Raw genomic sequence first — 13,285 nt, 5'->3', positions numbered from 1 at the left:
TGAAATATAAAGTGCTGCATTTTGTTTGTATGCTAATATCTTCTCAAAAGCACTTCTTGTGGAGCCAGAAGACAGAGAGTATGATAATGGTATCTAGTATCACAATGTGTATGATACAACATATTAAAAAAGATCAGCAAGTATTTAAGATGGTTTTAAAAATTCTTGGTAACTAGGTCATTTTAAATGTCTTTTAGTAGTCTGTGACTAAAAATGTTTTACTGAAGCTTCATTAGAGATACTCAGAACTAAGTGACTAAATAACTTTTAGAAAATGTTAATTTTACAGATGCCTGGATTAAAAGACACCAGCAGTTGATGTACTTACAGCCATTAATGGTGTTGTTGTAGCTGGCAGTGTGCAGAGTCTCCTTGCTCCCAGCCCGGGAGTTCCGTGTGCTGCCCCAGGGATCGTTGTCATAAGAACCAGAGCGGGCTTTCATCTCTTCCTTCAGGATCATCCTGCCAATCCCACCCTGTATCTGAAAGGGTGAGTGAGTAAGTTTTTTAGGATATAAGTGAAAAGAAAAGCACTATAAATCTACCATATAGATCCATTTTAACAAGGTTGAAATTTACAGTATGTAGAACATGCTTCAATAATTGCTGGAATAAAGATGGCACAAGACAGTTATAAGGAGTTTCATACTCTTTGAAGACCATAATTCCATCCATCTTCCTCTCCTCCTGACGAGAATCTTCTTCGTGGAATACGTAAAGCTGTGTGAGAGAGAGTAGATGTTAAAAATCTGGATGTAAGATGCAAGTAGCTCAAACATTAATTGAGTTGTGTTTATACATGAGATAAAACAAGCTACTGTCTATCACTATGTTTATCACTATACCCAGCATTCAAATTTAAGTTGATTTCAAAGAGTGAACCATAAAAACAGGTAAGCTATAACAATATAATACACTATATTGCCAAAAGTATGCGCTCACCTGCCTTGACTCGCATATGAACTTAAGTGACATCCCATTCCTAATCCATAGGGTTCAATATGACGTCGGTCCACCCTTTGCAGCTATAACAGCTTCAACTCTTCGGGGAAGGCTGTCCACAAGGTTTAGGAGTGTGTTTACGGGAATTTTTGACCATTCTTCCAGAAGCGCATTTGTGAGGTCACACACTGATGTTGGACGAGAAGGCCTGGCTCTCAGTCTCCGCTCTAATTCATCCCAAAGGTGTTCTATCGGGTTGAGGTCAGGACTCTGTGCAGGCCAGTCAAGTTCATCCACACCAGACTCTGTCATCCATGTCTTTATGGACCTTGCTTTGTGCACTGGTGCACAGTCATGTTGGAAGAGGAAGGGGCCAGCTCCAAACTATTCCCACAAAGTTGGGAGCGTGGAATTGTCCAAAATGTCTTGGTATGCTGAAGCATTCAGAGTTCCTTTCACTGGAACTAAGGGGCCAAGCCCAGCTCCTGAAAAACAACCCCACACCATAATCCCCCCTCCACCAAACTTTACACTTGGCACAATGCAGTCAGACAAGTACCGTTCTCCTGGCAACCGCCAAACCCAGACTCGTCCATCAGATTGCCAGATGGAGAAGCGCGATTCGTCACTCCAGAGAACGCGTCTCCACTGCTCTAGAGTCCAGTGGCGGCGTGCTTTACACCACTGCATCTGACGCTTTGCATTGCACTTGGTGATGTATGGCTTGGATGCAGCTGCTTGGCCATGGAAACCCATTCCATGAAGCTCCCTGCGCACTGTTCTTGAGCTAATCTGAAGGCCACATGAAGTTTGGAGGTCTGTAGCGATTGACTCTGCAGAAAGTTGGCGACCTCTTCGCACTATGTGCCTCAGCATCCGCTGACCCCACTCCGTCAGTTTACGTGGCCTACCACTTCGTGGCTGAGTTGCTGTCATTCCCAAACACTTCCACGTTCTTATAATACAGCTGACAGTTGACTGTGGAATATTTAGGAGCGAGGAAATTTCACGACTGGATTTGTTGCACAGGTGGCATCCTATCACAGTTCCACGCCGGAATTCACTCAGCTCCTGAGAGCGACCCATTCTTTCACAAATGTTTGTAAAAACAGTCTGCATGCCTAGGTGCCTGATTTTATACGCCTGTGACCATGGAAGTGATTGGAACACCTGATTCTGATTATTTGGATGGGTGAGCGAATATTTTTGGCAATATAGTGTATCTTTATACTATAAAACTGCATCCTCTGAGCTTTGTACATTACTGGCAAAGATGAAAGCGAGCCACTGTTTAATAAAATACTTAACATTTGATATTACAACTGCTATTAATATTTTCTCAGCTTTTCCACAGATAAGATCAATTCACACTAGTTACATTGCTGGACAATTTGTAGTTGCAAATGTGTCCAATACACACAACAGATATGCTTCTATTTTAAGCAGTGTTGCAAGCCTCACTGACACTGTTCTGCAACATTTTTATTGGGGCATGCAGTCTCCTTTTTTTTTTTGCTTATGAATGCAAGTTAAACAAAAACCCCAAATAAATGCATTCAGTAAACCTTATTTTAAAATTATAATGTACAACAGTGTTAAGATTCTGCATGATGTTATACAGCCTGTAGTTGTATATTGTTGTATGGCTCATAGAAACTAGAAACATAAGACACATACAGTTTATTTACCACTCCACTGTCACATATGTATAATGTTTATATTAATCTATGTGGTAATTACAGATGATCCAATCACCACTGCCCATGTTTGCTAAAATTATTGTATATAATATTATATACATTATTGCTAAAAACTGAAGCACCTTCTATGATGTATGGAATGTGTGGGGTGTGAACTGAACAGAGGGTTGCTATTTACACTTATGTAACACATACGTGGCATTTACACATATCTGGTATGAATTTTACACAGAAGTGACTTTGTTTGATATTCAGCTTAGTATAACAGCAAAGGCTAGACAAGCACATCATTAGTTACCTACATTTAGGGGAACCAGGGTTTTGGAAGTAATCAGACTGGGGGTGCTGGTAGTGCTCAGGTGAGTAGGCTGTTGAAAATCTAGATGACTGGAGGATATCTTCGCTGGTCTTGCTCTTTGTAGCTGCATCATGATTGTCTGCACAGAGGGAGGAGAGAAGAACATACTGTAGATTCATCAGAATAAACATATGTCTGTTCCGTCAGTAGAATATGCTATTATGAACCTCACAGGTAACACCACACAAAGGCAGATGGACAAGAAAAAGCAGACTATGTCAGTATAAAAGACATTATTCTCTTCTTAATGAAAAATGGCCCCAAAAAAGCTTCCAAAAACTCAAATGACTCAGCACTCAGCAAAAAGTAAATGAACATATTTAGCTAAATTGACCACTGCTCTCACTAAGCTATTCTGACAAAATATCCCAGCATATGGTAAGATTATGCAAAAAAATCATTACACAGACTATTTGTTTATTATTGTTAGTATGAAGCAGCCCAATAACAGACATCAGCAAACTATCCTCAAAACAGTCACACATACACACACACACACACAAGGTAGAAGGATGGACAGGCATAACATTAATGACAGAGACAAGTACAGACAGGTGCAGTATGTAGGGTAAACTGAAGGGTAATTTATACTTACAGGGTAAATGGTTGATTGAGGAAAGTACATCAGTATGTAGTATGAAGGGAATATTAATGTGACAAGAAATGAAAACAGAAAAACAGAAAAAAAGGGAATTATTTGCTACCTATCACAAACAGTTGTTAAGAGTTACGTTTGGCACCCACATGATGAAGAAAGAAACAGATGTAAAACAGTACGATCTCTGACATGCATATACCATACAGTAAATATGCTAATGGGAGGAAATCTTTCTGTTACATCCATTTGTTTCTGTCATTGCCCTCCATATGGGTAACAAACACTTCTGTATGAGGAATTCATTACAGGCTTGTGATCTAAGATTTTTTTCTATAGTATTGCATCTCCTCAGTAGTATTCATATTTTTCTGTATATGTATGATGTTGTATGTATCTGTGTGTGGCCAGCTATCCTCCATGATACAAGATAAAGTCCTAACCAATGTTAAAAATGTGAGAAGAAAAAAAACTATTTGCTCAGAGTAAAACACCATACACTTTCAGATAATGCTCTGAAGTCAGTCACGACCAACAGTCTGGACTCGTGGAATATGGAATCTCACTGAGTTTCCCATGAACAAAACCAACGCAAACAAGGTGGAAAACACGAGAAAATAGAATTATGCAGGTTAATAATAAAGTTCAATATTACAAATAAAATATTTACTTTTTTGGTGAATGAAGACAATAACAATATTGAACTGTAATGATTAAAAAAACTGAAAAAAAAAAACACACACACACACACACACACACACAATGGACTTCGACATTAAAAACAATAAGAAACCTGCAAACATTTTACAGTATATGTAATGCAGAACTAAAATATTGACTGAAAAATGGAAATAATGGACTGCACATTTTCCGATCATTGCTGTTTGCCATCAAATAATTAACAATAAGTATTAAATAGTGTTTTGATTGAAAACAAAAGGGTGGTCTCTGACTTTGGCACAACACTATATATTTCAGTTTACCAGAGGGCCTGGTTCTAGTCATTGGTCAAGTACTTTTGAGAAAACTTCAGGTGCTTACAAGAATTGTTGGATGGAAAAAAAAGTCTTTCTTCTGGTATGCCTTCTAAATAGTTTTGTTATCTCTCAAACGATCCTCCTCAGTCTTCAGAAAACTATATAACTATAAATTATTTAACTAAAAACTATAGAAGGTTTCCATTATAAGGAACACTTGTACACCTGCACATCCAGTTCAACATTCAACAGCAGCACAATGCAAAACAGTCAAGGTCAGTGTTCACATAAAACATCGGAATGGGGTTATCTCTGTGACTTTGATAGTGGCGTGGATGTTAGTAGCAGAAGGGCTGGTTTGAGTATTTCAGAAACTTGGGAAATTCACACACACACACACACACACACACACACACCAGTCTCTAGAGTTTACACAGAATAATGTGAACAACAAAAAGCATCCTGTGTGCAGAGCGTCTAAAGCACCTTATTGATGAGAAATCAATAGAGACTGACCAGAATGGTTTGAGCTGACAGGAAGTCTAAACTAGCTCAAAGAGGTGGATGAGCTACAGCAGCAAAATACATCAAGTACTACACCTGTCAGCCACGAACAGGAATCTGAGGCTGTCATAACAAGAAGACTTCCAAAACGGTTAAATGCTCATAAAGGTCCAGGTGATTTATTTTTTTATCTTCAACTGTCCAGTTTTGATGAGCCTGTGCCTATGATAGCCTCAGATTCCTGTTTTTTTGCTGACAGGAGCAGAATCTAATGTGGTCTCCTGTTATTGTAGCCCACCCACCTCAATATCAGTGTTAGTGAGGTGCTTTTATGCTCACAATTGTTGTAAAAAGTGATTACTGAAAAAAAACTATATCCTTCCTGCCAGCACAAACCAATCTAGACATTTTTCTCTGACCTGATCTGAAATCTTGACACTAAGACATTATTTTGACACAGACATTTACTCTGCTGACACCTATTCACTTCATGCATCTTGTATACAGGTTTGAATTACAAGAACATTTTTATCCTTTATACTTTTCAAATTATGCAAATGCATCTCCAGTTAGCCAGACTGAAGTCCAGCTGCATTATAATACATAATATGCAGATCAGCTAGTCACATCTGACCACCAGATTTCACTTATTTTATGTAACAGATGGCCACTACATCATAAATCATGTTTCATGATGTATAATGGCCCTAGCTTAAGCATCATGACGGACCCTCAGTAAGGTCTATGGCTGGTTAACTTCAATATTTCTGGCAATTTTCTTATTCTAATTCTTATTAATCTTATTCTTTAAAAAAAAAAGAAAGTGATTGGCTTCTGAAAACAACATCTAGTTAAAATGTGCCTCTGACCTACTGAAGTGGTTTGATCATTTTTACAACTTGATTTAAACTGGCTGATCTTTTGAATGAAAGCCATGCAATCAATGGATAACCCCTATGTGGATAGAACCCTGGTACTCAAGGTGTATTGGTCTTGTTTTTTATAAAATGTCACAAGCCTGTACTGACAATGCACAATTACATTAAGCACAAGCCCACACTGAGAAAATTTACTATGCAAACTAAATACACACAAGGAAACATACAGACAGGTGACTAATTAAAGAAAAATAAAACTGTCTAAGTAATGAGTTGAAGCAACAAAATATGCCAAAGCATATTTAGTGGAACAGATTCTATAAGTTTCTGGAGCTGTACTGGAGAGATATATGGGGGATGTGGTAGCTTAGTGGTTAAGGTGTTTGACTACTGCTCAGAAGGTTGTGAGTTCAAACTCCCAGCTCCACTAATCTGGCACTGCTGGGCCCCTGAGCAAGGCCCTTAATTCTCAATATCCCCTGGATAAGGGCGTCTGCTAAATGCCGTAAATATACACCATTGTTCCAAAAAATATTGCCCCAGTTTGTGTTTTTATAGTGGTGTAGAGTGCTGTTACATCAGCATATAATTTATATACTCATTAAAACATTTAGTGAGCTCTCCTGACCTGTGGATTGGGCAAAGTCATCCTGAAAAAGACCATTTGACATCAGGACAGGAATGTTTTAGCACAGGATAAGGCAATCAGATAGAATAGTGGATAAACATTTTGATAGCAAAATGCCACCCACAGAATAACAGAGTCATCATTTGTACCTTTAATTTGTCACCCATCTGTACACACTCTACAGTGACATGCAATTAAGATATTGTTACTGCTATTCAAAGAAAATGGCTTGATATGTGAAACTTATGAAATTTAAAGAAGACCTTAATAAATCCTACTGAAAGAAAATAATTATTTCGCTTACATTATATTTATAGAAATATTCCATTTAAAATGCAGTTTGCTAGAGAAAATTTGCTAGAAATAATTCTAAAGCTAACTTTCCTGCTGATTGCACCTTTCAAGTCATTATGGTCAAGATTTCGTGGTCAGTTACAAGTATAATCAGTTCAACTAAATCTAATTTTCAATGTAAATTAAAGAAGGAAACCTAAACTCTGTAGTGTTCTGGCCAGCTCTGCTTTAGACTCACTATAATACTTTTTGAAACTGCGTCCTAGGTTAAGCTAAAATATATCGAACACTAATCAAACACACATTTCCCAGTGGCCAACAGCCAAGACAGAGGAACAGGGTGGGCCGAGAACACTACCATGTCTCTTATAGATGGGAGGCTTCCGGTAGATGTTAGGCTCTCCTGTTGCTGAGGAGAAAAAGAGAAGTGAGAGTTGAAACATGGAGGAAAGACCGATGAAGAAAAGGAAAAGAAACAGGATTTAAGATTATATGCATTTCCTCTGCATATTCTTTGTTTTCAGAAAGAACTTGTTTGTTGAGGACAGTATGAACATGAGGTAGAGCTGAGAAAAGAGCCATTATCAGTGGATGCTAATAGCATTCTGGCTCAGCATGATGAATAAAAAGGTAAAAAAAAAAAGCAGCAGATGATATCAAAGCCACTGTCAACTTAGTTTCATAACTTGCTTCTTAAATAAAGCGAAACTGCATGTATACACTATCTTATGATTCAAGACAAATGCATTGGGAAAACTCTGTTTTGTCATTACTGCATTACTTTTAACACTTAAACCTGGCAGAATTAATTATAACTAAATTTAAGTTATGAGTATACTGCATATTTCTTAAATCTACCAATAGAAATGCTTATTAAATGACAGATCTTTAGTTTCACAAAGATTTCATTCCATTTTAACTGTGTTGTCAGGGGCTTTAAAAGCAGTGGTGTAGCTTTGTTGCATACCTGGCACATGGAAATGCTTCGGTGCTTGATTTGTAGTAGGTGTGCTGGACCTTGCCTCCAGCTGTGGATAATAGGGTGAGCTCCTGCCACTTTCAGTGCCTGTGCCAAACCCCCAGCCAATGAGAGTGACAGAAGCAGAGCATGAATGTAAAAAATCACCCCACCCTATCAGTCATACACACCCTATAGCAGCACAGAGCCAGCAATCTCTACGCTCACAAAAATTTGCCTGGGTTATTATGGTATGCATTTCAGTAAAGGCAGGAATGCTGTACTATGTCTCATATAGCAAAATAAACAGAAAAGGCAACAAGCAATGGAATGTTTATTATTTGTTTCAAAGCCATTCACTTATCATCCATTTATTGCTTATCTCAAATTTTATTAATTCCAGAAGAAATTACATGCTTATTCTGTTTTCTAACAAGGATAATTCATGCACATTTCCTTCAAGATGCAGGTTGTGTACTGTATATCACTAGTACATATGCACACATTCACAGGAGCTTTCAACAGTGACTTACCATATCGGTAGTAGTGCTGTGGAGAGCGGGGCATCAGAGGGGACATGCTCTGCCTGCTGTAGGTAGGAGAATCAATATAGCCAGGACTGGAGGATCTCCGCTGCCTCAGATCCATGCTTTCATACATGTCCTGCCCAAAAAAAACACTGTTCTTAGAAAACGCAGGGTGTGCTGATTACTCCACTTCAATATGGAGCTTATATATATATTAGTGAACTGGTCAACATAAAAGAATTTAAGGCAAGGTTTATTACCTGAGAATAAGGGGATAGTGTCCCCAGTGACTGTGGAGGTCAGGAGAAAGACAAAGAGACATAAGTGTGTAATATGTGCTAAGTGTAATTTGATCGTGTCAGACTGCTTTTCTTTAGATGTTCTTTTGTGTTTAAATACCTAGCGAATACTTACGCTTACATCTCATCATCATTAAATAACATGGTTGTGCCCTGCAGTCTCAATTTCCCACTCACATCAGAAACTTTGGTGGTGAGAACAAAATCTTTAGTAGATAGAAGGAGCATTCATCACCAGCATGAAAGTAGTAAAGGCTACTGCAAGGCATTGCCTTTGATGTACTCAATGTGCAATACTTAAATGCTTCTGCTAAAGATGCATAGTTGTCAAGAACAGATGCTGTCCACACTCACAACATCTAAGTTATGAATTATTTTATAATAAACCATTTGGGAAAGTGCTGACAAAAAATCTACAGCAACAGTTAGATTAAAACAATTGCAGGAATGCACTGATAATACTGTATTTCTATCAACAAATACAAAATAATAATTAAATTGATTTCTATAATCAATTATTTTTCGATAATTTTTCTCACTAAAATAGTCATGGCCAATACCCATCTTCCAGTTAGGTCTCTTCTATCACATGAAAGCTACAGGGAGGGTGTAGGCTATCACCTCTAAAACAGATGAAGTCAGCCAAACACATCCTTTCAAACTGCTGCTCATGCAACATCAGTGGTGGCTAACACACTAGGAGAAATTTTATCTACCAACTTCTGTATGCATGAGCTCACAGACACCCATGATTGGCTAGTGTCACTGTGATTGATAGATGAAGGAGTATGCCTCCCCTTCCTCCCTGACAGCATGGGCAATTTTGGCCTCTTGGACCCATGGCTGGCCGCGGCATTATCAAGATTTAACAGTAATCGAACATTTTTAAAACAAATTATTATTAAAATAATGGGTTATACTCCATGTCTTGTGGATTCTTTAACCTTACATATTGTGCATAATGAAATGTTGGATGAAACATTATCTGTTCTAAATTCAAGAAATGTGAAAACAAGAAGTTTCATATCGATGCATGCTGAAAATCACATACTTAAAAGAAGACTCTCTACAGACAGATATGGTGAATCAGTTTCCACAGATATAATATGTGTGAAAAGAACGCATGCATTTATCAACTTTGCCTACATGGTAATCAGCAAGCACTGAACAGACACACAGACGAGACACAGGCATGTTGGGAACACAGGGCCAGGCTCTGTAAGCTACACTAGTTTGGGTTAGCTGGTCTATACATACGAGTGGCATGCTGGAGAGAGACACAGCACGGAGCTAAAGTGCCACTAGGGCAGTACCTCGCCGAAGCTGAGGCGCTCTAGCCTGTCGTCCGAGTGGAACCTGTAATATGGCTCATAGGATAAGAATTCAGGCCTCTGCAGATCGTAAATGGCCTTAACCTTAGGCAATGCGGCCAGATCTTTGTACTCTAGGATCTCATTCTCCACTCTGGCCTGAGGAAAGGGACACAGGACAGACATACGCACATACACACTCACACATATCAAAATGTAATGAGAACAACACAAATGCTAATGTCAAAAACAACATTGTGCTTCATTGTAGTAGTGAGTCTGAAAGTTCTATAAGCTCTCACTCCTCATGAGGCTGCCAATGTTTTTTCCCCACATAGCAAAGAAAGCACACCAAACTCAAACCTTGGTTGTGATCAGCATGACACAATCCAAAAAGTTTGAACATATGCCAGAAATACATCTGGCGTAAGTGATGCTTATTCATCACACAAAGGTGGGTGTTGATTGTCCATGTTACTTCTCAATCTGTTTCCCATCATCTGTAGCAAGCTGAGCTGCTATTTCTTCAAAATATTTTCATGTAATTTTATGCTAGATTTTACCTCCATTTTTGTTCACAGCCTCACATATAAATTCACCAGTAAAATGTATTTTACTATATTAAATATGCCATATCTTGAAGGCAATTATTGTCACTATAAAATATTTATAGACAAAGACACATTTATGGGGCTGCTTGAGATTCTTTGTGATTGTTGGTGTGGCTACATGTTTGGTATAAGTAAATGTTAAGACTAAATACAAATTTAGCTTCATACTTTAATGATCAATCATATATAAAATCATCTTATTTAATACCTACAAGCCAAAATAATTTTAGCATACTTTAGTAAAAAAAATAAAAAATAAAATAATTAAACATTAAATCTAAAATGTTGTTATTTGTAGCATCATAAAATATTGTTTACACATCATCTTTCATTAGATGTACATCTTTGTATTGTACTAAAATTCAAAAATGAACATGAAAATTCCTACACTGGACAAACAGCAAATAGATACTTACACAGATGACTCGGCTGGGTGAACTGATGCTGGACCCTGGGGGTGAGATGGATGTCTCTGACATACGCCGCACTCTGAGCTTCCTCTCTGCTCGAGCTGCCTGCTTACATGCAGGATGCCAAACTTCAGAACCTAAAAGAGACAAATCACGTCCTACATTTAGGATAAAGATCTGATGTATGCATGTGTTCATATGTTTCTTGCTTACTAATTTAATATTAATACTTGAATACTGCTTTCTGGCATTGCTCTCACACTCTAAACTTTATGCAGAACATCTCAGCTGATTTAAGATTGTTTTAGAACATGTTTTTGCATCTTGCTTGTTTTGTATATCAATAATGCTGAAAGCTGATGTTCGCTGATTTCACTTATAAACACTATCAAATCAGAGCATGTGCACAAAGGTGTTACACATTAACACTGCTGCTTCATAATCTGAGTCAAACAGCAGTTTTAGTATATAACACTCCCACCAACATGAGAGAGAGAGAGAGAGAGAGAGAGAGAGAGAGAATTTCTAGCTGTTTATTGTAGCTAACATAAGTGAGCACAGAAACAACATTAAATCTAACTATAGACCAGTAAAATGCACAGCATTTTGTACAATTATAAATTTAATCTTTAGCAAATCACTGTGGTCAAATGCCTTATTTTCAAAGAAAAGCACATAGTTTGTAATGTGTTATTCCTTCATGAGTCTATAGGAAAAAAAGAATGACATTAATTGGCAGATTCTGCATGAACAGAAAAAGCTACCCCTTTTGTACCCTATTGTTAATATTTGTGAACTGAAGGTTTAATTATAGGTCAGGTTAAAGGTTTTGCTATAAAACCCTTCTGAATTTGTAAACACTGTAGTGTAAGAGAAGAAACAACTACTGTATGCTGACTGATTCAATTTCTGTGAAGTCTTTTAGTTAGTTTAAAATCTTGGCTGTTTCCTCACCTGTCAGGTACATCTCCTCTCCTTCCGTAAACATCATCTGACACCGTGCACAGCGAGCACACGTAGGGTGATAGTGCTTCCCTCCAGCCTGGAGACAATAAGGGAAAAGAAAGAATAACACCAATTCCTTCACTTGTCAAACTTGTAATAATTCTAAGTGCTAATTATAATAAGTTCTATAATGATTACAAAACAAATCCTGCTATAATGCACTGACTATATTTCAGGATCTGTCAGTCAGAGGCCCCCTTTAGATTGTGGTTTCCATAGTGATTTTACGGGAATGTGTTCAGGTATTGGTCTGTTACTCCTTGATTAGTTTATCTATTTATATGCTGCTGTTAGTTTGTAGCACTGCAAAGTGAGAATTTTTGTTCTTAAGTCCAAGCCTTGTTTTCTGATTTCTGTGTGTCATTGTGCTTCCTGGTTTTGACCCTCACGTGTATATCCATATTCATTTGTTTTGAATTACCCTTGTTTGATGTTGACTGTCTTTTGACCCCTGCAAAACTATAATTGCTCTAATAGAGCACACATTGGAGTTTACAAATTCTTATCCTACTTATCCTTACTGTTTTAATATAATTTAATATAATATAATTTAGTATATATATAAAAGAAACAGAACAGTGTATTGTTCAATATTCTTCAAAATCAGATTTATGCTTTACTGGACAAGTACACTACAATATACAAGAAATTTAAACTGGTTATTGCACTACTGTTACATTATAGTAAGATAACAAGGAACAGGACAGAAAATACTTGTAAGATAACATGTTTGCTATGAATAGAGCTGCTCCCCAACACCCTGCAACAGCTTCATATAATTTTCAGTCTCCAGTAATAGTGCACTAATTTCAACCATAAATCTTCACAAGTAGCTTAGAAAATACAATGTATTTATAGCATTAAGACTATTTTTTCTACCTTTGCATGATAGGTTTATCTAGTGTTTCATAATAACAGAAACTCTACAGACATCTACAGGCTTTACAGACAGTGAAGGATCAGCAGAGGTGTGCTGAGTTTGACAAAGAAAAAGAAAAAAAAAAGGACACATGTATCCTCTTTGTGGAATGCACTATAAACTAGGTGCTATGTCAAAAAGATTTGCAGCTTGGAGGAGGACTTTCCTTCTTATGTTTCCTTAGACTGTCCTTTGAGTATCTATAATAACACTTCACATCTTTTTCCCAGGCAAAAAAAAAAAAGGCTTTCCTGTGCAACACCTTTCCACTCTGACAAGAAGTTTAAACTAAGTTATTAAACTAATCATTCTTAAAAATGCTAACAATCTGAGGTAAAAATGAGCAGAACAGGTATAAAATAGTGAAAAG

At 37.4% G+C, this 13,285-nt stretch overlaps 1 protein-coding gene across 7 annotated transcripts in view; it reads right to left on the bottom strand.

Annotated features, from left to right (window-relative positions):
• Positions 1–13,285, bottom strand: part of ablim3 (actin binding LIM protein family, member 3) — a 56,545-nt gene that overhangs the window by 7,377 nt on the left and 35,883 nt on the right. For 3 of the 7 annotated variants that reach the window (XM_058397343.1, XM_058397345.1, XM_058397344.1), the window contains exons 7-16: positions 11,946–12,033; positions 10,998–11,128; positions 9,974–10,129; positions 8,622–8,651; positions 8,368–8,497; positions 7,844–7,942; positions 7,235–7,285; positions 2,945–3,079; positions 650–720; positions 329–482 (exon numbers count right to left, since the gene is read on the bottom strand). In XM_058397343.1, coding sequence (XP_058253326.1) covers positions 329–482; positions 650–720; positions 2,945–3,079; positions 7,235–7,285; positions 7,844–7,942; positions 8,368–8,497; positions 8,622–8,651; positions 9,974–10,129; positions 10,998–11,128; positions 11,946–12,033 — 1,045 coding nt within the window. The remainder of the gene's footprint in view (positions 1–328; positions 483–649; positions 721–2,944; positions 3,080–7,234; positions 7,286–7,843; positions 7,943–8,367; positions 8,498–8,621; positions 8,652–9,973; positions 10,130–10,997; positions 11,129–11,945; positions 12,034–13,285) is intronic. The other 4 variants (XM_058397347.1, XM_058397349.1, XM_058397350.1 and 1 more) reach the window with 4 other exon arrangements.

This window comes from Hemibagrus wyckioides, linkage group LG08 (assembly GCF_019097595.1).
Source record: "Hemibagrus wyckioides isolate EC202008001 linkage group LG08, SWU_Hwy_1.0, whole genome shotgun sequence".
In the NCBI taxonomy this organism is placed as follows: Eukaryota; Metazoa; Chordata; class Actinopteri; order Siluriformes; family Bagridae; genus Hemibagrus; species Hemibagrus wyckioides.
Note: the sequence above shows the minus strand (reverse complement) of the source record. Positions and strands in the feature narration are given on the sequence as shown.